Source organism: Ruditapes philippinarum, unplaced genomic scaffold (assembly GCF_026571515.1).
Source record: "Ruditapes philippinarum isolate M1 unplaced genomic scaffold, ASM2657151v2 ctg47_1_1_1_1, whole genome shotgun sequence".
Classification (NCBI taxonomy): domain Eukaryota; kingdom Metazoa; phylum Mollusca; class Bivalvia; order Venerida; family Veneridae; genus Ruditapes; species Ruditapes philippinarum.
The window spans coordinates 383,806-410,321 of NW_026863890.1; the positions used below are offsets into that span (position 1 = coordinate 383,806).

Consider the following 26,516-nt stretch of genomic DNA (forward strand, 5'->3'; position numbering starts at 1 on the left):
TAGTTTATACACGAAGTGATAATCACATGATTTTAATGAAATTGAGTATAAACTGTTTGGGAAGAAATTAGATTTGACTATAAAAAGGAGGCATTCTGCGTGCCGCTTCCCATACTGGTCTCTTTAATAATTGTGTGTTGATGTTATTTATTTTTATTTGATTATTTTTATTTTCAATCAGATTGCTTTTCTTATCATAAGACAAATACGGTATCCGATATTTTGGTATTATTAAAAAATATGTTATCTAAGAGAAATTAAATAAATATAATGCTTTATATGATTAAGGAAAACAACCGTTGAAATTCAATGTACTGTCGTCTGCTTGATAACACTACCTATCTTATTCCTCACATATTTTCCGTGACAGGTTTGTTTTTCTTTCTGGACGATTGATTTATACAAGCGTGGTCATCTTGTTCATTTTCTTCCTAGCGGCCGTTTTGCACCAAGCCGTCACAGCATTTGATGATATCCTACAGACAATATCTATTATTCTATTTCTAATATCTCAAATCGGCGGAATAGTTATCTCCCATTGTCATTCACCTTTGCGTAAGGATTTAATGTAAAACGTTATTAATCAAAGGTTATATTAGAACAAAGATAAATAGATTTTACTTTTATTTCTCAACAACCTCATAGAAATCTGATAAGTGAAGCATATAAAAATATGAAAAAAGATATGTTTGTTACCAATGTACTAGATCAGTGCTATTTAAAACTTGTTTCCAAGGAACAAAAGAACATGTTAACCACATCATTCATTTAGAGCAAACATTTTACATTTAACTTATGAATGGAGAGAGAAACAAGTTTCACTGTTGAGTGCAGGCACGGGATTTAAACCTTGGTAAATTAAGGCTTTAACCAACACAAGTCATTTTTTGAGAACCAGACACAATTACTATTTGGCTACAATACTACAAAATAGTACAAAAACATGATTTAAGACAATTTTTTCTTCACTTTGAACATGTTTTACATGAGCACCACTGAGGTCGGACAATATAAGCCCGATGGCAAATTTACAAGAAGGCGTCATGGAAAAAGTGCCATAAAGAAAGACTGCAAATTCTTGTAAATAACTCAAAGTATGAATTTTCCTTAAATGTTAAAGAAAAATACTTAATCTTTTTCCTAGGTAACACGTTTTAATAAGAGAATATTAATTTATGAACATTTTGACTTGATAAAAACAAAAAACTATTAAATCAAGGTTGCAATTAGCTGATTGCAGAGATAATTGCACACGTGATTTAATTTTACAAATTTGATTTCAATAGAATCCTTTTAAAGCTCTGTAGAAAGCAAAAATTTTACAGAAATTGTGACGAGAAGGATTGAGGGGGAGGGGCATAACTCTAATAATGAATTGATTGCAGTGAAAATCGAACATAACAATTAGTTGATTGCTATGTCACGGAAACAAATAATTCACATAAAAAATGCTTAAAATGGGCATATCCCCATAGTGAGTTGATTGAAACAAAAATCGACTTGACGTTTGCCATAATTTCAAATATAAACACAATCACTGAAATCCTTCAAATATTATGCTGCGGAATCAATAACTTCACTTAAAATTGCTCAAAAATGGGGCATACTTTTTTTAATATCGATTTGATTGAAACCAAAATCGAACTTGACCTGAGTTTTGATACAACATCAGCATCCTTCAAAAGTTATGCTGCAGAAAACTAATTATCTACGGGCAGACGGACGGACGGACGGACGGAAAATGCCACACTACATACTTCGTCCCAAAGGCTTTCGTGCGTATAAAAATCGAAATCGAAATGTTGCATTTTCGTTACACCATAATTCAAAATTATTTGTATTATATCTTAAAATCATGACATTTTTGAAGACATAAACATGTAAATGTCACACTATAAATATATGCAATCTGCCTAGGATTCAGATCTACTTATTTCTTTTATGTAGATCTGATGACGACCGTATATGTTTCGCCTTTTTTATCATTCGGATTTCCCGAGAAAGCTATGTTTAGCCATGCAGTCAAACTAGTTTTTGGAAAGGCAATAGAAGAAGTATCAAAATACCGTTATCAGTGGAAATTAAACAAATTGTTGATTTTTGTTAGAAAAAAAAGGTTGAGGTAATTTTTAACAGATTTACTTGAATTTTAAGGGACAAGACTGTTTTGTCAGTTTTCCAATCGGCTGTATGGACAACGCCATGTTGTAACCTACTCAGTATAGGTTTTTCCAGGGTTAAAATTAGAAACCACACCGCTTTCAAAATTATGAAAGTTCGCCGATGAGTGGCTGTGTAAAAGGTCACCAAAATGACTTGATATATTTGGTCACGGTCAGATCTAAAAGCGGTGCTTTATTTAAAGTTGCTTTTGATCAGAATGTAAATATATGTGAGGTTCAAGCATAAATTTAGGATGCATTTCTAAGCATTGCCATTTTCTTTATATTATCTCAATAGCAATGCGAGCTTTTTTTATAAATGAATTAGATACATAAGAAGCGATTAGATAAATTGGGGTAGGGGCGGAATAGTGGGGAATATGGTTAATACATTTAATACATAAAATACATTTTTATCAATTCGATATGTACATGTATTTTTTAATAGCCATGCATTTCGTAAGGCTAAAGGCAATTTTTCGGATATGCATATTTACATGAAAATAAAGGTGATATGTTAATATATTAATCACACTTATCATGTTAACCCTGAAATGTACCAACACATTCAGTTGATAAAAATCATATTAATATACCAATTAAAACATAATGTTTATAATATCACACGCAAATGTCAGATAATATGTTTCTTAACTCAATTTGTGTAATCATTCTTGCAATTGATGCATTTCGAAATACACTTTCGTATATGCATATATGTAATATATACATACATTTATTATAAAGAATAGTCAATTTTAATTAACACGGTTTATACCAATCATTCCTTAAATGTCAAGGTCATAAACACTTAAGTCGGTTTGCTTATGCCAACTATAAATTGACGTATTTATCATATTCATGTATTTCTATATAGTTTCAATTGTGTATCAATACCCGATTCTACCATATTGAAGTTTAAAAAAAATCAATTAACCTTTTCACTTGCTATATATTAATTGCATATATTTTAATGATATTCATGTTTTGGACAAAAATCCTACCACGCTACGCACAGTTTGCAGTTTTGCTCACATCCTCACAGATGCGCGCGCATAACTACCTGAATCCCACTCATATCTCCAAACAGAATGGCTAAACATTTTAAAGTAACATCATCTTAATGTTTCTCCACGAAAGTACGCTCTTGTGAATACTTCACTACAGATGCATATGTATATTTGCCGAACAGGTACACCATTGCATACCTCCCTGCCGAAGCGGTCACATATTATGCTTACAGTATCGCAAAATTGAAAATGTCCAATTGGATCTGATGCGTGCGCATATTTGCTGACGTCCAGATTTGTTGCAGTATTTATATTCCTTTCATGAAAATGAGCACGCACATAAATATTAATTGCTTTCAAAACACCAAGATATACAACAAAATATGCACGTAGATGGAAACCACTATTACATGTATATATGTATGTCCTGAGTGTAAAATGTTAATCGAGTAATCCCATGAGAATTCCAACAATGCCGCCGACTATAATTAGCATGATGGTGACTATCACTATGGAAACGCATCGTATTTTACGGTTGTCCGGATCCTGTAAAAAAGTTCACAATTCCTTTATAATAAATGTCAATACAATAAACACTCTTTGATATTGATTCTATAGAGTAAAACAGATTCATTGTGCCATTCTAAAAATATACTTGTATATGTTATAATACATTTACTTGTATATTCAAATAATGATTTATGTTGATTATCTTTATTTCCTTATAGTAAACCTTATTTACAAATTATCTAACAAATCATTAATTGACTGGTCACTGCATGATGTGTAAATGTAAAATGTATGTGTACATAAAATGTGAATGAGACTAAAATAAAGTATTCTTACCTCATCTTATCTTATTCATAAAATATTCAAACAGATTTGTGAAGGTATAATTGCTTTATTGGTGCTAATTTACATGTTAAGCAGCATCATAAGATCATAACAACATAGAACAGCAATATTTATGCTATTGTCTTTCAATTATGCTTGTCTGAAGATAAAACACAGTCTAGATATGAAGTGCAAACAGGATGGTGACTAAAACTGTTTTAGGAGTAGGAGTTTCGAATTAAAAAAAAAGAAGAATGTTTACACCATAATAGCCGCGCCATGACAAAACAAACATAGTGCGTTTGCGACCAGCATGGATCCAGACCAGCCTAAGCATTTGCGCAGTCTGATCAGGATCCATGCTGTTCGCTATCAGTTTCTCTACTTGTAATAGATGTTGTAAGCGAACAGCATGGATCCTGATCAGACTGCGCGGACGCGCAGGCTGGTCTGGGTCTATGCCGGTCGCAAACGCACTATGTTGGTTTTGTCAGGGTGCGGCTTATATATAGTTTCCTCTTTAAATATCACATTTAACTTAGACCTATAAGTATGCAAATCAGAGAACCAGATTTACCATGCGTTAACTAGTCATCAATAATTGTTGACCGTTTTTCTTTGGTATGGTTTATAATGCACTATAAATATCAAGCTTCAATTTTTTGTTTATCAAAAAGAGGCACGGAATGTGACTTTCTAATGAACATAGTGAACATGTCAATGACATAAATAAACATTATGTGAAATATATTATATCAAAATACTATATCTGATATTTGTGACAATTGAAAAAAAACGTGTTAGTTTTTAACTGAACATGCATCATGCATTTAGTAGTCCGATATACTCTGTAACTGCAAAGGTTAAAATGTCAAGCTAATACTTTATAACGTTATGATAATACAAAATGTTATCTGCAATATTATATGAAATCATAACCTTCCATAAAACCAATCGATACTCACGAGCCAGTAACGAATGCTAAACACATTGTTCTGTTGAAATAAGAACAAAGATGGATAATTTAGACATTCTTTGTAACTAAATGATGTTATTTTGTTCTTCCTTAGGGTTATGGGCGAAAATCTCACTTTCAAGTCTTAAAGGGAGACACAGGCAAACTTTTCATTTCTTCGTTTTGAATTTGTCATTCATTATTCTGTAAATGATCTCAAAATCAATACACTAGGCAGTCACAGGAACTAAACTTAAGAATAAAATGGTGGTTTCCTAACTTGACCCACGTGGGTCAGGTTAAAGCGTTTAGATTTCACAATAGTTGTCACAGTGAACTCTGGAAACGTTCAAGAACATGTCAAATGAATGACTTAGACTATTTCAATCATACAATATCCACAATATATGTTATTGTAACTTCAAGGGTTTGTTCAAGTCACATGACATGTTTTAAAACTACTTGGTGATTCTGTTGGTGTCTAAACTTCGTTCAAAATATATACACATATTTACGCTTTAAACCCAAAATATATAGAATTTATACAGAAGTTCATGCTTGTACTTTAAAACATGTCATTTTACCGTGATTTGAGTACATAAAATCATTTAAAAAAGTTTTTCATTAATTTGCATGAGTATCCCTTTAAGGCAAAAGTCACTTTTTCGGACAGAACAAACAAGGGGAGTAACTACTTCTTACTGAACAAATTTACAATGATTGGTAAGTACCTCTGCCCATTAAAACACACGTTAAACACTATACAAATGTATGTGAATGAACACCATGAAGTTATAAAAAACTTAATTAAATATTTATTTTGATCGTGAAAGAAATCTACCGAATACCGTTATGGCCATCGTGGTAATACTTTATAATTCAGAGGGCGACAATACGACAATGTGATGACGACAGTGCAATGACGACAACGCGATAGTACGATGGCGAAAGTACGATACCGCGACGGCGACGACACGATAGTACTATCGCACTATTGTATTGTCGCCATCGCATTATCGCAATGTCGACATCGCACTAATCGCATTATCGTTATTGCACTGTCGTATTGTCGTTATCGCACTTTCGCACTGCCATATTATCGCCCTCTGGATAATAAAGTATAACCACGATGGCCCTAACCGTAATCCATAGAAATCAGCACACATACACAAATGAACGCATTGATAATTTTTTTGACACTTGTGATATTAAGGATCAGTCTACGACAAGATGGTAGAAGAAGACTAGATGATGAAGACATGACTATAACCTTTACAACGTCCTTACTTCTTAATTATTTCGGAAGGTATCTGAATAAGTAACTGACAATTTCAAGTAAAACAAACACAAGTCCATTAAACATCAAAGAGAAAAATGTGTGTACTGGGCAAGCCATATTTGTTTCCTCTGCTTGTCATATGTGTATTGTATATGTTTAAGTGAACTTATATTATTCATGTATTACTTATGACAGACACGCTATCAGTGTGATAATGACCTCTGCTCCCTTTTACTTAAAATATTGTAACGAATGCCTTTGTTATTCAAGCAACCGTTGCTCATGTATGAATGGTTCAACTGTTTAAAGTAATAATAAACTTTGTCGAGCATTGTTGTTGGTGAATCTTTCCCTATTTCTATCACAGTATTGAATAATTGTAAAAAAACATATCATTGTCTTGACTTTAAAGTCTTAAGTATAAAAATGTTTTAAAACACTAGTCACATGAGTGGATTGAATAGAAATAGAATTTAAACTGTCAGAGCCTAATACTTGCCGTGTCCTGCGACTTTAATATTTCTGTACTAACAATACTTACCTCTGTGTAATTTTCTGTATTTGCTAACGAATCGGCAACAGATGCTTCGTTTTCTATATAATAAAAGAAAAAAGCGCTTAATTCTATTTTGAGGTGGCTTTGAAATTTATTTTGAAATTACTTTAAAACAATACTCATCGTTCAGATATATACCTGATACAACTACAATTATGTATCTGTTCTGACATCTTTCAGATTTTAGATTTCTTCTATTGTAAACGTCAGTTCTTAACTTAGGTTAACATATCAATTTTTGTGTAAATATTGAACCATATCGAACAATTCAAGTATGAATGTTCATTACTGCTATAAATTAAAATACCCATTGCTTCAGATATGTAATTGTTGAAAGAATTTTAATCTTAAACGCTATATTTTACTTTACGTTTTTGTTAGCATATACTATCTTCAAAACACAGAAGATATATTGAAATTACCAAAGGCCTGTTAAAAATTAACTCATTGCAAAAATCATACCTATTGCAATTGTGAACTTTTCTGTTTCCATGTCTGGATCGATCTCCCAGGCTTGTATGGCAATGCTTTGATTCATGGAATAAATCAATTCATGTAAATCTTCCATCTCCCTGTATGATACAATTAATTTAATTCAATACATTAATGCATTGTTAATTTTATTCGTTCAGTGCTCAGATGTTTTATATTGAATCAATTTTTTTTATCTGTCATTACCATGGAATTTTAAAATAAAGATCATGTATAGTTGTATCACAAATAAGTATTTCTAGATAAACTACATATTCTGTCATTTACCATTGTTTGAGATTTTAATGATGAATTACTACGCTTGTGGCACAAATAAAATAAAGAATTTACCACTCGATTAGCAAAACTAAAGATTGTGTTCAACCATTAGTATAACTGACAAAGAGAAATTTCAAAAACAATGTAACATAATAAATATCATATCTGGCACAAACTATAAATAATCAATACGCCATTGCTTAACTAATTGTTTATCTTTCTTCTACACAAGAAAACGAAGCTATAAATATTATTATATATAGTTTAGACGAGACTTTTTCATTCTAAATATCGGGGACTATAGTTAGTGTCTAAGATATATGCACACATTGAATCTTGATGCGCATATATATTCAAATAGACTAAAACCACCTTTTCACTTGATCAGCAGATTTTAAGGGGTTGCTTTTTAACACTGTAACACTTTTAATGCAAACACGGTAGATAAAATTTTACTTTTGTATAATAAGAACGTCATCTGTTTCCGATGCACGTACGTCATTACAATCCATGCTTTTAATGGACAGAACATCAGAATTAGTCAAATCAACTGCAAGTTTATCTGTAAACTTCTTGCCGCACGGGGTCTCAGAAAGGCCAGAATTTATAAAAATCTGGTCATCTGAAATAAATTTGTAAAATGAAAGCTCGTTTAAACTTATAATTCATTCACGAATATTGTTATTCACTAAAAATGCATCAATGAATTTATTATGATACATATATGACAATAGTCCTGTGTCATTATCCGCAGTGTTGTTAAACTTTTATATCTTAGTCAAAATGTTAATGTTTCGTTATAATAAGAAACTACGTCGTATCTGATTAATTTAAGCAGGAATTAAGCTCGGTTGTGAAAACGTTTGATTCGGTTCAATCTCTGGTATTGTCATAAATACCATAATGAGGAAACGTGATATGACTCTTGTTAGGCTCTCATCGTGATCTCTGTGCAGAAAGGTTTAATCAGAAGACCAATGACACCTAATCAGTAGACCAAGGCCATCTTTAATCAGTAGACCAATGACACCTTAATCAGTAGACCAATGCCACCTAATTAGTAGACCAATGACACCTTAATCAGCAGACCAATGACATCTTAATCAGTAGACCAATGACACCTAATTAGTAGACCAATGACACCTTAATCAGCAGACCAATGACATCTTAATCAGAAGACCAATGACACCTAATCAGTAGACCAATGACACCTTAATCAGTAGACCAATGACACCTTAATCAGTAGACCAATGACAACTTAATCAGTAGACCAATGCCATCTTAATCAGTAGACCAATGGCCCCTTAATCAGTAGACCAATGACACCTTAATCAGTAGACCAATGACATCTTAATCAGTAGACCAATTGTCATCTTTATCAGTAGACCAATTTCATCTTAATCAGTACACCAATGTCATCTTAATTAGTAGACCAATGACATCTTAATCAGTAGACCAATTGTCATCTTTATCAGTAGACCAATTTCATCTTAATCTGTAGACCAATGACATCTTAATCAGTAGACTAGTGACACCTTAATCAGTAGACCAATGGCACCTTAATCAGTAGACCAATGACATCTTAATCAGTAGACCAATGACATCTTAATCATAATCAATGAATGTTACCTTTAACCCTGTCTATGATTCAAAGTTTTATGTACTTTTTATTAGGTCTGTGGAAGAACAAGTTTTACTATCATGTTCAATGTTCGGTGTATTACCAAGTCTAGTTCCTAGTATCGCAAGAAAGATTCCATTTGTTATATACAGACTCCTTAGAAAGCCACAGTGATAGGAAGTAACAAATGCTGGTAATCGTATGACATATTACACATTGATTTGTATATGCTTGCAGCAACACATAGAGTGCAGTCGGTTTGTTGTTATAACCACCAGAGTATATTTGTCAGAAACTACAAAGAAAAGAGAACGCAAAAAGTGCACGACCAAAAAACTGAACCTTTCATCGAATCAAAATTCAATTGAAGTAATAATGTTATAAGGTATTGTTGTTCCAGAAACTCTAAACACGCAGAGAAAGCACGATACATCCGTTCCAGTTCTTCTGTACACTCACTGCGAATAAGATTCCTGAAATTAATAATGATAAAATCGTATTACTAAGGTTTTACGAGTCATCGACAAGCACAGATAACGATAATGTAATACTAATTAATTTATAGAGATGTTAAAGATTTGATCGGTACAAAAGGGTTACTCTAAACCTTTTTAAAAGTTTGGCTCGTATTAGAATTAACCAAGTCTGGGTATGCAAGTGTTTTAAATGAAAGAATATATGCATGGTGTGAAGAAAATGATATTATAAATGATGAACAAAATGGTTTTGTTAAGGGTAAAAGTACAATAGATCATGTTTCCTCAATTAATAACATCATAGAGACTAGGAAACTTAAAAAACAATCAACTTTTCTGGCATTCATAGACTTCAAAAAGGCCTATGATTTTATTAATCGAGGCAAACTATGGGAAAAAATTCATAGATCAGGTCTTAATGGCAAACTTCTGCTAGCAGTACAATCACTTTATAAAGATGTAAAATGTTGTGTTCGAATAAATGGTTTTGATACATCATGGTTCGATGTGAAATGTGGCTTGAAACAAGGTTGTCCATTGTCACCTATTCTATTTAATATGTATATCAATGACCTGGTAACATATTTAAAAGAGTTGAATATTGGTATAAAGATTAATGATGATGTTTTATGTATATTATTATACGCTGACGATGTTGTTCTCTTAGCGGAATCGGCCAATGATTTACAGATTCTATTAGATAATCTTAATATGTGGTGCGACACAAACAATATGACTGTAAATTGTGAAAAATCTAATGTCATACATTTTAGAACGGGAAGCACAGATTTAACATCTTTTAATTTCAAAATTGGGGACAGTCATATTGATGTTGTTCATAGTTACAGATATTTGGGTGTTGTTCTCAATGAATTTTTAGATTATGCTGAAATGGCTAAGTCTATTGCATCGTCAGCTGGAAGAGCACTGGGTCTTCTCATAGCAAAGAGTAAATTGGTGGGGGGGGGGGGGGTTCAGTATACAACATTCACGAGGTTATATGATATTTCTGTTTGGTCTGTTCTTAACTACGGTGCTGCAATCTGGGGTGACCGCTCATTTTCATGCATAAATGCTATCCAAAATCGAGCAATGAGATATTTTTTAGGAGTTGGGAAATATACACCTAATGCAGCGGTTATTGGGGAAATGGGCTGGAAACCATCATCAGTTAAACAGTGGGGTTCTGTAGTCAGGCACTTCTGCAGAATGTCAAAATGGATAGTGGTAGAATTAACCAAAAACTCTTTGATTGGGCAAGACGGAGTGCTTCTTCCAGATGTAAGAACCAGTATTTTAGAATATGTAAGATGTTTAGAAGTATTGAGATAAATATTAATGATGTACATGTTTTAGTGCTAAGAGAATAGTTGAAATGGTCGAGAACAAGTTACGGTCAGTTGAATTAGATAAGTGGAAACAGTCACTAAATAGGAATGATACCAATAGAAATACTGGTGGTAATAAACTTAGAACATATAGTTTGTTTAAAGATACACCGGTTGTTGAAAAATACCTCAAGTACAATTTACCCTTCCATCATAGAAGTTCTTTGACAAAATTTCGTTGTGGTGTTGCGCCTATCCGGTTAGAGACAGGCCGTAATGAGAATTTACATGTAAATGATAGAACATGTTGCAATTGTACCACAAATGTTGAGGATCAGATTCATGTAATTTTACACTGCCCAGTATATAATGATATCAGAGAAGATTTGTTGGTAAAAATACGTCAAATTAGTACTGTATTTGATACTCTGTCTGACATGGAAAAGTTATGTTATGTACTAAACAACTTTGAAATTGTTAAATATTCTGCCAAAGCCTGCTACCAAATACTGCAACTTAGACGTTTAAGGCTGTATAGGAGATAAATTTTTTACTTTAACTAATCTAGTCATTAGTTGTATTTTTACTGAATTTTATATGGTTTTTACATGTTTATAACAATACAAATTGTTGTAAATACATGTATATAAGTACAACAAGTATAAGTATGGTGCTTTTAAAGTTCTTTTATCAAGATATTTTTTATTAATATGTTAAAATAGGAATATTGCTATTGATATAGAAAACAGGAATGAAATTGTATGGTTTTAATGCCTATGTGGTATAATATTGATCTTGCCAATTTAAAAAGCAGCTTGGAATTTCCAGGTGTACAGACTCCTTCAAAGTATTGTAATAAAGGAAATTTATTATCATGAATTTTATATTTAACTTTTAAGGGTATTAGCTAAACGATTTTATGAATTAAAAAGTATTAATACACAGGGTTAGCTCAAACAACAATTATTGTCATAGTAATATAATTAATAGACAGACAGGCACAAACTTGACCTCTTTGATCATATAATTCATGTTAGATTGTGTCTTAATATTGACTTTTTATTCTTAAAAAGTAGATATTTTAGAGATTATTTTAGAGATTATTTTAATAATTTTACAGTCTCTTATAACTCCTTATGTAGGAGTGGCTTTGTGTTGTGTAAAAATGTTGTGTTTTATTTCTTAAATACGAGTATATGTAAAGATGCACATAGATGAGACTTAAATAAAATATTTGAGTTGAGATGAGTTGAGGGTATCTTTTCATTGTTGAAATAACGTAATTGACTTTTGTGTATAAGCAGGTGTGGAGTGCAAACATCTGGTAAGAAAGTGATCCCTCGACAGCATTAAAAACAGCAAAATTACATGAAAATTGCAGACTCGTTTTGATTGAGTCTTTACATGAAAAAGTGCAACATTTCTCAACCCCATAGCACCGACTTGAACGGTACTCAATTCTCAACACTTAAAAATGCTGGATTCAATGATCCCTAAGGACCAGAAAACCTCTTCTGAAATATTGAATATAGATCATTTCAAGAACTTCGAGCCAATCTAATGACGTAAAATAGCTATGTCTTACATCTGAAATATCAAGTTTGCTGCTTTTTCCATTTTGGAGCTTTTTTTAACGGACAATCATTGCACAAAGCCAACGTCCATTATAGCACTAAACGCTTCATTGTGCTGTAGTGTGAATTATATACCTATTTTTGCTATGAATATTATCGCTTTATATTGCAACATTACAAAGTTCGTCACCTTTATCTATACCGCATTCATCAATATAAATTATTTAAAACACTCAGTTACTACAGTACCAGTGAGTGTCTAACCGCATGCATGTATTGATTTGTTAAAGACCGAAGCGATAACTTGACTTGCAATATTGTTATAAATCAACTTTGTGTGAACCAGGAATATAATGGCTATAGAAAACTGATATAGTAGGCATCAACAAAAATCAGTTAAGTGAGAATGATGATAATGCATGTTTTTTTTTCATTGAAGGGTTAACAAACATTTTACATATTTCATAAAGTCACCTTTTTTTAAGAATACACATGATGATATAATTAAAAAACCGGTCACAAATTAACTAACAAATAAACCTACAAATAATCAATCGATCTTTTACTGATGGATTAATCATAATACATGTATACTGATCATTTCATCATAAACTTAATCGATCAATCAAACTCATTTATACAATATATTTCAAGTCTTATTAGTAAAACCTTTGCTTATCAAGAAAAATTGTGTTGTAGGGGAATGAGAATTTAAAGTTCTCATTTAAAACAAAATTTATTTCTATTAAAGGCACATTATGCCTCAGAAATCAATATTTTTAAATTTCTTTAGAAATGTCAAACATGTGTTCAATAATGTTTAAATAATGTATTAAGTGCATGATAGATGTTTTACATGTTAAAAAAGTAGTCGTAAAGGTAGCAAAATGTAACGATGTAGTATTTTGACTTCCATACTAAATACTTATTCACTATAATATGTACACCAACTGCCAACAGAACAAAAAATTCAAAAGATAGTTCATGCATAGAGCAAATGAGTATACTTTTGGAAACTGTAACAAGATAGAAAAAACGAAAACAAACAAGTTTTGGGAAATAAAAACTGAAAGCATTTCGGAGGCACAATTGGCCTTTAACCACTGCAGACAAAGGTCAGTCGACGCATCCGTACTGCCCGATCATGCTTTGCAGTGTTCGCTACTCAATCAGTTTATGTAGTTTGAAATTGTTCCCTTAAATAATGAATAGTTTTGTTAGGCAAGACCGTTTAAGATATGTATCTCTCAGATAAATATAAAACAAACAAATATGGAAATCTGTCTTTCGAGACTTTGGCCTTTAACAGTGCAGACAAGTCAATTGAATAACCGTAGCATTAATTAGGGGTTCAGAACAGAACTGAGATTTTTGACTTTTTTTACTGATATTCTGAATAATACTGGTTTCATTTAAAATTTACCTCCTAAGCACCGGGATTAGTTTGTTTTGAGCACGTTTAGCATGGTCCCAAGCTCGAATCCTGGACAGTCTTAATTTCCTCCGAAGCAAATCGCCATCTGTTTTAGTTCCCAGGGATGATGATAAAAGACAATAAGTAGCCGCTTCATGGTTCAATTCAGACAAAATCTGTAAATAGTATTAACACAAAATAAATAATTACAATTAAATGATTTGAAGAATGCTCGCTTAAGATGTTAAACAACAAATGATATATTTATAGCTCTTTTAAATTAACATTTACTCTTACTTGCTTAATCAAACCTTTCTCATGAAGTGAACATGTTTATTTTCCTTATCGTAAAGGAATTGAACAGAAACATTTGTAATTTTATGCAATGGTATCAAATTAAGCTGAAACAGCATTTACGAGAAATTTATTTCATATGTTGTTTCTTTGTCTTTAAATGATTTCAGGAAACAAAATTAAAGTCATAATATCAAATTTAGCTGAAACAGCATTTACGAGAAAAAATGTCAGGAAAACTATAACAATATATAATTACGTCGCATTATTGAAATAATATTTTCTTCATTTTCATGTTTTGCATACGTTATCCGGTTTATAATTATCGAAAACAAGGAAACGACCATAAATTTTCAAGAAAATAGAAAGTACGACAGTTAGACAGTAAGACAAAAAAAATATAAAAAATCTATCTTTAAACGAACATAACACAGTTTTTGTGTCTCACTAACCCCCCCCCCCCCCACACACACACACACACAACAAAATAAAATAAAATAAAAAAATTAAAGCAGTCGATAGGTTTTTATTACATTTCCATAGATTTAAACAACATTAAACAAGTTATAGTGCCATTTCATTTAAATAAATGATATTATCATCTTAACTTGGGCCAAAATTCAGCATCGTTGATGGCATTTCATTTCATTTTGTTGTGTAGATGACAAAGACTATGTATACATGGCAGTTAATATTTTTAACTGAATAATGTTACATCTGTATTTAAAACAATAGATAATCACAAATCAATAAATTTTATAAAGTATGATCATGCAACATTATTTTTTATCTTAACGGGAGTTGCGGTTTATTTCGGTGTATATGTCGAATAGCGACGCGTTTCGTACACACTATATTTCGTTCCATAATGTCAAAAAAGCGAATATGGTATTTCATGATGTCATTGTTTCACAAATAGTTTGTAATAAATTATTTACAAGTTTTCTTTGACACTTCGATTGTTTATGTGTAATTCGTTATCAGAAAAGATGATAATGATGATTTTGAAGACGGTAGGCCTCCTTTGATATTTGTCAAATATATTTTGAAAAATGTGGTCTCACATTTTCCTTTTTTATACTATGAGCGCATGTATCTTCCACAAGCAAACGATGATTTACTGAATGACAATAAAATACAAAAAGTATTAAAGGTTCGTTTAAAAGTGGAACAAACGTACTCATATTGAGAAAATATAAAATACCACGAGACTGCCATGAATTTGCCATATCTTTGCCAGAATAGGGTCCTAACAAACGTACATTATTGTTACTTTTACAATGATTTTTTCTCAAATTTTGGAGCGCTAGTGCACATAAGTCATTTTATTTTCTAATTAATTGTTTGGTTAGATCTTTTCTCTTAACAAATAACAAACATATCAATTTAGATAAACAAAGCTTCCTAATATTGCTTAATGGCTATGTAAACGCAGCTTATAATTGGAAAAATAGAACCGATAAGAAGAGCGTGCGCAGAAAATTAATCAATGTATAATGCAATGTTAAAGATCTAATTGAATGCTTTGAACAGGCTAGTATATATCGATTAAAAATCTTAAAGATGTGCAATGATATGTCTTAATGTCATGTATCTAAATTTTCAGTGGTTTTAAGACAAACATCAAACGTAAAGTCATGAAATTTCTTGCCTTATGTCAAATTTGTCAGGGAAATTGAAAATGGTGAATAAAGGTTGAAGAAGTATATTTGTAGCATTTTTATTCTTATTCGTAGATTCTTTTTAAAAAAAGATGCGGGAAATTTAACAGAAAGGTACAAAATAACACAGCCTTTGATCAGTGAAATGGTTCTGATTATAGTTATGTTCTAGAAGCTTTAGTATAAGTAATTAAACGGTAGAATAACGATTTGTATCTTTTTAAAAAAAAGTTCTCAATATAATTAAAACTTACTCAGCAGCTTTCAGCCACTTATGAAAAAATTGACTGACTTGGCTTGTTCCCCTAAAGTGTGCTTTAAAGATTAGCCATAATCTATTGCAATAAACGTCCGATTAAATGTGTTTTATTTATTATCATATTGTCAAGAACTAATATTCATTTTAAAATGATACTAATTTTTACTTTAACCCCCTTTTGTCATATGCACAACTGTTATTTTCAATATTGTATATATCATTTTATTGTTTGACTTTGACACAAAAGTGATTAATAAGGAGTAAAATTCTCAAGTCTAAACAATGAAATTCATATTCTGTTCTATTTAAAAGGATCAGGTTTCTGGTAAAGCTGCGTGGCGTTCGCTAAAAACCATCGATTACCTTCTAAAATTATAGATGAATATTTTGTTAATACGTTGTTTTTTCATATATAATTCATGTAAGTAAAAAAAACCCAGAGAGAATCTTTATTGAAACCATTTGTTGTAGTGTTTCTTATATCTGTATATGATAGCGTACTATGAACGCTTTAAGTGCTCTCTACTGTTCTATTCTGTTCTGTTCTGTTTAAGTCCTACAAACTCGATAACTTTGTTTACATTTTTAAAGAACTGTGGATATATGGTACAATCATTTGATCTGGAATTTCATATCATTAAAAATCGACAGCTGCAATTCTAAATTCCATGAAACTTTATATTTAAACGAGTTAATTTGATTTACGTGCAGCAATTTCCGTTTATATAACATCGCGCTAGTACAAATTTACAAATTATATATAAATATCTTTCATGTTTGTTTTAGAAAAATTTAGATCAAACACGTGCCAATATAGCAGGATGCTAAACATTGACGTCATACCTTTGCACATTCATCCCGGCCCGCACCGGTTATTTCCACCCTATCAACATCCCCAACCCCGGTAAATGCCGTCAGCTGAGGCTCGTTGCTGGACGCCGGTGCTCTTTGTCCGGTTTCAAACTTTGTCGACATTTCACAAAACTTATTTTATATTTAGATCCTTTGTTACTCGCATATTTCGAAGTACTTAATAAATGAATAGTCACAATGAAACGTTTCTTCTTCATTGTCGTGAAGTGGTCTGTTTTGTTGGCATGATGCACGAGGCAGGAAACAACATGTGTCTCCCGCAATATCCTCACGAGTTTATTATATCAATGTATATTTTGTTTTCAGTGCCGCCTTCAAGTATTGAATCCATACGTATTTGGGTTCATGCCATCTGAAGTGATAATGATAAAAATTAGTTTGAATAAGTCCATTGTCACGAATAGAAAATAAAAGAATAGAAAATATGACATAAAAATACAATGGAATGAACGGACTTTCTTTCTACATTGTATATACAATTATGTTAACTATAAAAGTAATGTGTTCATTTGTTTGGCGGAAGAATAGTCTATACCGTGGCTTTTATACGTTATCTTCATTTTTCTAAGAAGTATTTTCGTTATTTCTCATCATTCAAGTATTGATCACGTTGCTAAGAAACCGTCTAAATTACTGTAAAGATATCTATAACAAACTTTTAATTAGTCGCTCTACGTTTTTATTTCAGGTTTCAAGTACAGCAGAACCGCTTATACTGGCGTTACTCTTTATAATCGAGTTTAAATTAATTAAAACATGATTCTGGCACGTGTCTTACACTGAAACACCTTCCTATATGTTGTATAAGTTTTGTATAAATTGTGCTTATATTAGATAACTTTAAGTTTGATAAGAAGAAATTATCTTAAATCTTTTACGAATTTATCGCTTTAAGTGAAATATTTTAATAGTATTTGTTAATGTTGTCCTGTAATTTGGTTTGAAGACGAATAATATATCACTTTAATAACTATATGGGTTAAAAGCACACTGACATTTAAGTATTCTTTTTGTAAATATAATGATAGAAAAATGTTACACTTTGATTTTTTACAAAAGATATCGTTCTTGAAACTTTTTGACTGCATGTAAGTTGTTTATAAGGTACCATAATTATTATATTTTTAAAGTATAATTATTTCGCGTATCTGACATTTATTTTGATCATTGTTTTCATTCATTATATTGTTTTGCATGATTTATCAAATAAATAATTATCATAGGTAATCTTAAAGTAATTTATAAACCGAACTTTTTGTTTGATACAGTTCATTATATATATATGTGTGTTTTGCAAATTAAGAAAAAAGAAAAATGGAATAGATATATTTATCTTTAAGTCATTCTTATACATAGAGGATATTCAATTTTTTCTATGAATACAGGGTTTATTTCTATCGAGTGGTATGAAAATAAATATTTCATGAGTGACGGTAGCCACAAGATGAAAATCAATCCAGTATTTATATAAAAAAGTGAATTTTCTGTTTATTATATATATATTTTATCTCTTTTTTACAGTACAATTTGAAAGACTTTCCATTTTTATATTGGCTGGATTTAGAAGACAGTAGTCCTATTTGTTTTTCAGTAAAAATATGGAAAATGAAAATACGCATTTTATTTCATCAATATTTATCAGTATATAATAAAATTCTTACCTTATAATAGGTCTACAATAATTATCACTTTGAAATTTTTATAAGCTAAAATTAATTATGAAATACAAAACAAAACAAACTAACATAAACGATTTTATTTCTTTATAACAATAATTCTTACAACATTTACTTAATTCCTAGTTGAAGTCAATATTTGACTATTAAAAATATCTTTCATTAAATTAGGTAATAACTTAATTTTGTATATGTAACGGATTGTTTCTTTACAGATGAAATGTTCAATTTTAAAGCAATCTTGTTTCTCAATTATGCACTTTCAAAGTTATTTTTATACAACTTGACAATGTTTACAGATTTATCGACAAGGCGCCGGTACCATGTTACAGTGGCGAGATTTGATACGGAACAAACAATACATGGTGAAGGTACTGTTACATATCATATAGCAGTGTGTGATAACTATTGAATACATAATTATAAACTTACATAACAGATGGTCATGTTGTCTGGCGATATAATAGTGTAGCAGAACATTTATTTTTGGGCGAACTATTTTATTGTATTAATATAATGCCACATTATTATAACATCTGCTACACCTGTTCTACATGTAGAGAGAAATATTTCGCTCAATGTTAAGGAAATTGAAATTAAAGGTTTAATATCAGTTTTGAATATATAAAGAAAACTCAAGGGCAATACACGAGTAGTACAAAGAAGTAAAACTATTGTCAATATTTTTTAATTCATTTACTGATATTTCGCCGAGCTCTGCATTATCTTGAAGATATTTAATACACATTTTTATAAATCCAAATCATAATTATTGTTCAACAAATTTCATAAGGATTATTCAAATTATAAATTTGATCTGTACTATTTCTTTTTACAATGTTCAAAGCTTGTAAGTAAGGACTGGTAAGCAGGATAAAGCATTTTAAAGCCAAACTCTTGCCTACGGTTGCTCCAATCCTTTCCCTTGAACTTACATTATAAACAACACCACATATCGTTCTGAACATTATAAATTCCCTTTTCTGTTTAGAATTTCTTATTTAAGCCACAAACACTTCCATATTTGATAATTTTTTATGTTGATGCTTAATAGGCTTATTAACTGCAATATAGTATGGGCATAGTATAACATATTTCGTCGCAAATATCACCTACATTGGACATTTCACCCAAATTAATATCAAAAATATCCCAAGTTCTCCTACATACATGTATACACAATATTTATAATTCATACACACTTACAAATGAAAATATATTTACTCTATATATACAAACAAACATATAAATTATTTAAAAATGAATTTCTATAAACACATTGTAATCTAATAGTCCATGATATATTAATAAATCACAAATGTAATGTATTTTGAGAACACATTACGTATATATGCGCTGTCTAACGGTTCAAATTAATCAGAAAATATCTGTATTTTGTCACCACTGCCTCTTGTTGTGTCAATACTTCTACGAGTAATTATCTCATACACTTTATAAATAAAACAAATTGAATTAATTGATTACCGTTGGCACATGTACACCTCACATTTCATTTGCATTATAAGAATGTTCAATCTCGGATTTATTGGTCTTATGGCATGATTAGTTTTCACATATGTTTTGCATCAACTGAGTATTTCAGGAAAACCAAAGTCCAATGAATAGTCAAATTGCATGCAGCCGCAATAAGCAAGATTGCTTTTTATTCTATGATGATGAAATGAGCACTGCCACAAAGTTTCACTTCTTGATGGCGTGTCCTAGATATAGGGAGCTTAGAAAAAAGTTTTTAAAGGGATATTTCTGTAGGTGGCCGACAATTAATAAATTTGAATCTTTATTAAATTCTAAATCGAAAATAGAGCTAAACAACCTTTCGAAGTTTTTATATTTTGCAAATAATGAGAGAATATCTTGATGATGTAGTATCAATTAATATCATATTAACATCTTGATTTAGTATCAATATCATATTTAAGACATTTTGTGCAACCTGCTATTTCCTAAGTATTTTAAGACCTTTCAGGAAATAGTGTTTATATTATATTTTCATTCCATGTCAGATCTCATTTTCATGAATGTATATATATGTTTTGTTTTGCTATAAACATTGTAATAATGTTTTATTTGCAATAAGGTTATTTGTATTGTATTGTATTGTATTTTGTGTTTAGCACCAATCCAATATTATCAAATAAAACATTTTTGTAACACATAAAAAGCAAAATAAAATATTTAGATATGACAACGGAAGACAGATCATTGATTACATATTAATTACTAATGTCATTAAAATGTAACGTGACATATTCTTTAAAGATTATTTTAATTCATTGAAAATTAGTATTGAATATGTATTGTTTATGCACTTTTATCAATGTATTAATACACTATGTATGATTATGTACTTTGTACAAGAAAAAATAAAATAGTGTTCTGTTCCGTTCTGTTCTGTTCATATTATATTATAGTTGTAATATGCCAGGGTCACTCGTGAAATTTCTATCGTTGACTACTACAGTAACAATAATGACTTTGTAAACTGACAAAACAACAAAAACAACAAACTTCTTGTTCCTGATCAGACAGTGCTGTATGGGTCTAGATGTAAAAATGTGTATAGAAGTTATGCATATGCAGTTAAAATATTATGATAAGTGACTTTGCAAGTACTGTAAACACCAAATGCAGTGACAAATATTATGAAAACTATATTTATTTACTGATACCAGAACATGCTTCTTTAATGAAACTGTTCATCTTCTTTATATGAAATTTACAATACAAATAACTTACAAACCTTTCATAAAAGAAATTCCAGTCCGCTGTTGTGTATGTTTAATGTATTCGCTGAAATATTATTTGATGTTAATTTTATAACTTTGTTTCACATTGAACTTTTATAAGCCTGTCTAAAGCACATTATTTCCTCTATCAATTATATGTTCAGAATTGTAGGAAAAGCTATTTATTACAGCAAATTTATTTAATTCTAAGAACACAAATGCATCAATAACGAAAACAAACACCCTCCTGGCTCTACGCCATATTTATCCGTTATGATTCCTGTATCGTAGAAACTTTTCCCAATAAAATGTTACAGCGCTAAAGATAAATGTTGTTGATTGTTGTATAGGTAAGCGCTTGCCTTGACTCAGGTGCTTCCATATGCGATAGAATACCGTGAGAAAACTATTGATTTTAACCTTCTACAATGTATTAATAGTTTCATAACAGGCACTTTTTCATAAGTTTGTTCAGAGACTTGTTTGAGCTATAGCAATTTGGAATCGCCATTAAAAAGTTATACCGACAGTTATGATCGGCAATAATACGCTTTAAGATAATTTTAGTTCAAGCGTTCTTAATTCAATGCCTTACAATTTGTGAACTTTGACATTCAAAGAAAGCATTTGTAACGACTTTTAATTTGAAGACTGGGTTTTGGGCCCAGCCGTTGAATTCCTAGCTGTAATACATGTACATCACTGAAACAAAACATTACATTGTAATGTGCACCAAACAGAAGACAAAACGAAGTGTACAAAACATGCCGAAGAATATAACTTCTTTTATTTCAAATTAAGTGTTGAAATTTAGACTATTGTGGTAAGATAAACAGACTTTAAACATTTGAAAGGAAAACACTTCTGTTTGAGATAAAGAAAATGATATAAATCAAATTGTTAAAGACAAATTAATTGTAGCAGTAAAAATGTTGACAGTCTGTAGATAACACGGAAACGTTGCACCGACGTTAAAGATCCTGTATGTTGTAATTGAGGTTGCATACTACACTTAAGTGAAATTATATAATTATACGTATAATTAGGCTTATAAAACAATTTTCAAACTTTAAAGAATATGTAAAATATGTACTACAAATATTTGTACATATTATACGTAATTATTAAAATTTACGCATTCATTTCTTATTGAAAAATTTGACTTAGACTTTATAGAAAATTTTTTTAATACCACCTTTATTTATATGAAATGTTTAGTTCGGTAATATCTTTATAAATAATGCTCGGAACTGACAATATTGATAAATATTAATAATTTGAGTATTATATTTATGATATAAAACCATAAAAAATTTGTGTTACAGGATCTTTAACATACGATTTGTGTACGTTAAAACCAACTGACACAAACGAGGTTTTTAAATCAATCTCATTTTGTCATTCGGATACAGCGGGTTTTTCTTTTCATAAAATGGTGAAAATATCATTATTGAAATGGGGGGGGGGATTAGGTATCTCGAAGGTAGACATTATCATTAACCGTTCTAGGTTTACTTTAACCCAGACATGTCGGTATTAAACAATATGAATTGTTGTGTATGCATGTTATGTGGTACTTAAACTTTCTTCTATTTGGCTATTTTCTACTTGGGTGGTTCCAGTATTCCTACTTGAATACTGTATAATCACCCTTAGGATATGTTGCCTGCTTTTTAAATTTGTCTTTTGACGTCTTATATGTGATATGCAGGCTTCATAACCTCAGATCCCCTTTTAAAATTCGATTTTATTTAGTTCCGCCCATTGTTTTCTCGTTTAGGGCAAAAGCATTCTTTGACTTGGGGACCATACGCCGCTTTTCATGGAATGGCACTACTGTGTCACATTGAAGTTTCCCTGATAACCGCCGCATGAACTCATCTGCGCATGTTTCTAAATTCAAAATTACACCATTTTCGTGTTAAATGTTGAATTCTGCTTAAGCAGGTGCTAGGGGGCGTGGACGGTAACTTGCACTTTCCAGTACCGTCCATGAACAGGCTCAATCAAACCGAGTCTGCAACCTTTTCAATTTTGTTGTGTTGGACTTTCTTTAGGGATTCTGTTTTTCTCTATTTTTATGAAAATGGCACGAGTGACTGTGTACAAAATCAAGAAAACCATTGCTTCTTGCATTGAATCAGATATGACAGAGAGATAATAATCTTTCACCAAAATTTCATCATCGGTAATCGTCGAATTTATCTGAAGGCACGGTAAATACTTTTTTTATAGTGTTATGTTAATATAAAGCGAGCAAAACAAATCTTATACACTATCTGGACGTGTTGGACTCTTTATAATAAAAACAAATCCGAACTATTCTTCTTACTGCACGAAATGATAAGTTGTTTGGCATTAACCAACGAACGACGTCAAATATTACGTTATATGTATAGACATTCTTCTTGAAATATTTTTTTCTGTTAAAAATATTGATACTTAAATCTTATAACCAACATGATCATAACATAATGCAAAAAATTGTTTTACTTGATGTATTTTAACTAACGGTAAATGCTCCATTATATGAATCGTTCATAAATACAATATTTATTTCACGACACACAAAATACATTTTACTAATGTAATACAAATATAATACATTACTTACATATCTTGAATTTTGTTTTTTCTCTTTCTACGAGAAAAAAAGTTGATATATTGTTTTAACTCGTAAGCCAACTGTTATTTACAGTAAAATACAAGCCGGTTTTAATAGTTCCTTTCACAAACGATCATCTATTTCTAAATAATTTTACAAGCTTATAATAAAAGTACTTTAATTAAAAACAACATTACTATGATATCTAAACAACACTTGTCGGGTTGCACCAGTGTGCAAGTAAAGGGGAAACAAAAAGAGAATTATACGTTAAAAATGCCATGAACTAAAGTTATCCTACGAAAACACAAACGCTGACGTCATTAACTTATACATTCACTTTTATCATATGACAACAAGACAAGACTTTTCTTTAGTTTTCTTACAAAATAATTGATTAAAAAATATCGTCCATTCTGCTTCTATTATTTATCCTCCGTTTACAGTCACGTCTTACATCCGCTTGTTGCCAGGAAACCAGTTTAATTTATTTAATGATATATATATATTTATATCAAATATATGATTAATGGCAAACTGAACTTATGAACTTATATCCTTTCCTTTCATTTAATAAATCACTTTTTCTATGACATTTCTTTATACTGGACATTATTTACAGCATGAACAAAATGCACTGAATGTATGATTATACCGAATATAAAATAACTAAAAGAAGAAGTGAACTAAATTATCCTCCTTTTAACCTGTATTATTTATCAGAGATCACTTGCAACGTTTCTTTAATATCATCAATCGGCTTAAAAAATCAACTATATTAATACAAATTCCTTATAGGCTGATATTAGACTTAATAAATATCCTCTTAATTAAAGAGTCTACGTAATAAAGTGATATGTTGGTCAAGATAGAAAACTATTATCAATGATGATTTTTTTTCAATCAATTTTGAATTAAGTTTGTGTCACCATGTCAGTAAATCAATCGGTCTGACTTTCTTCTTTTATTTCTGTATTTATTGTGTTTGATTCAGATGGATATCATTTGGATTTGTTAGTTATACACCTTTTTAAAAGAAAGAAGACTTATTTGAGGATTGTAACAGACAATAAATAAGTGTTGACAGATGTGTAAACATTCAAAAAGCGGCTAGGAAATTGGAAAACTTGGAATTGTTGAAACTTGAAAGGCTGCCTTACGAACGCTGGGTTGTTTACTTATTCTTTGGGCTGATGGCTGTCATTGCTTTTCATGTTTTCATAAAGCATATGGCATTTATTGCTCTTAGGATACTTAAATTTGCCCAAATGTCATCAAAAGCAGTTTTGCACGTGGAAGGAATGTATTTTTCAGACTGTAAAAATGAAACAAAAAATTAGAGACGATATTTGTTGATAGGTAATTTGAATGAATAGAAGTTAGTTTTCTTCTTTTTATTACTTTTGACATTTAAGTTATTTATCAATTTCAGCTTTGCTTTTCTCTAACAGCCTGAAATTATCAGAATTGTCAGCAAAATAAAATTGAGGTACCACATTGGGAAAATCTTAAAAAAGTAGTTTCGTCATAGAAAAGTGTGAAATTATATTTTGATAATTTTCACTATGAAATTATCAAATATAATTTTCACGGAAAAATCAGTAATCCACTGAAAAGCATAAACTAAATATGTTTAAACAATAATAATTGATACATGTATATGTATTCCTAGATATTTCATAGTCACGCATGATATAATCATAATTCACGTGGCTGACACATGTTGATGGTATTGATTTAAAAATGTATCCCTTTATATATGCCAAAACATACGCACATGACTTCAATTTATTATCCTAATAAATATTAGCAGCTTGCTAAGTAATGCATTCTTAGTCGCTTCTTTCTAATAATTCAAACATTTACATTTGTTGCAACTTTTGCTGCATCTATAGGAATATTATTAAATAATGTAGAATAACAACACCAATCTCTAATTGATTAAATCTGATATATGACACGAGGCGTAAGTTATATGACACGAGGTTTAGATTATGTGCCATCGAATTGTTCAGTCTTATCGATCTAAAACACGATAAGCTTTGAAACATGATTGATATCAATACTTTAATAAACCCAAAGTGCATTTTAATAAGAACATTGCGTGCAACTGCAATTTAGATAAGACTAGGAATCTTTATGTAAAATGAAAAAATGTCATCCATTAAATATTCAACATTACAGTACGATCATTTAGGTCAACAATATTGATTTGAAGCATTATATTTAAAATGAAAAATGCAATTTTTAATCCTCATTGAAAAGGACAAGATACATATTTAAAAGATTTTCACCGACATAAAGTTTACTGTTTTGGCTAAATATGAAACTTGAATAACAGGTACCAAAGATACATGAACACGAGATGTGTTGTCTAAATTAGGCAAAGTATACATGTAAGTTTGTTGAAAGTTTCATCTGCAAAGTTCACCGATTAATTTC

At 30.7% G+C, this 26,516-nt stretch overlaps 1 protein-coding gene across 3 annotated transcripts in view; it reads right to left on the reverse strand.

Annotated features, from left to right (window-relative positions):
- Positions 1–1,422: 1,422 nt before the first annotated feature.
- LOC132723666 (regulator of G-protein signaling 9-binding protein B-like) overlaps positions 1,423–26,516 on the reverse strand; it is a 30,423-nt gene continuing 5,329 nt past the window's right edge. The window contains exons 1-9 of one of the 3 annotated variants that reach the window (XM_060708424.1): positions 21,484–21,815; positions 17,017–17,398; positions 13,969–14,135; positions 9,510–9,640; positions 8,003–8,168; positions 7,259–7,368; positions 6,782–6,834; positions 4,972–5,001; positions 1,423–3,718 (exon numbers count right to left, since the gene is read on the reverse strand). In XM_060708424.1, the coding sequence (XP_060564407.1) occupies positions 3,614–3,718; positions 4,972–5,001; positions 6,782–6,834; positions 7,259–7,368; positions 8,003–8,168; positions 9,510–9,640; positions 13,969–14,135; positions 17,017–17,148 (894 nt within the window). In that variant the 5' untranslated portion in view covers positions 17,149–17,398; positions 21,484–21,815 and the 3' untranslated portion in view covers positions 1,423–3,613. Of the gene's footprint in view, positions 3,719–4,971; positions 5,002–6,781; positions 6,835–7,258; positions 7,369–8,002; positions 8,169–9,509; positions 9,641–13,968; positions 14,136–17,016; positions 17,399–21,483; positions 21,816–26,516 lie in introns of those variants that run through there. The other 2 variants (XM_060708425.1, XM_060708426.1) reach the window with 2 other exon arrangements.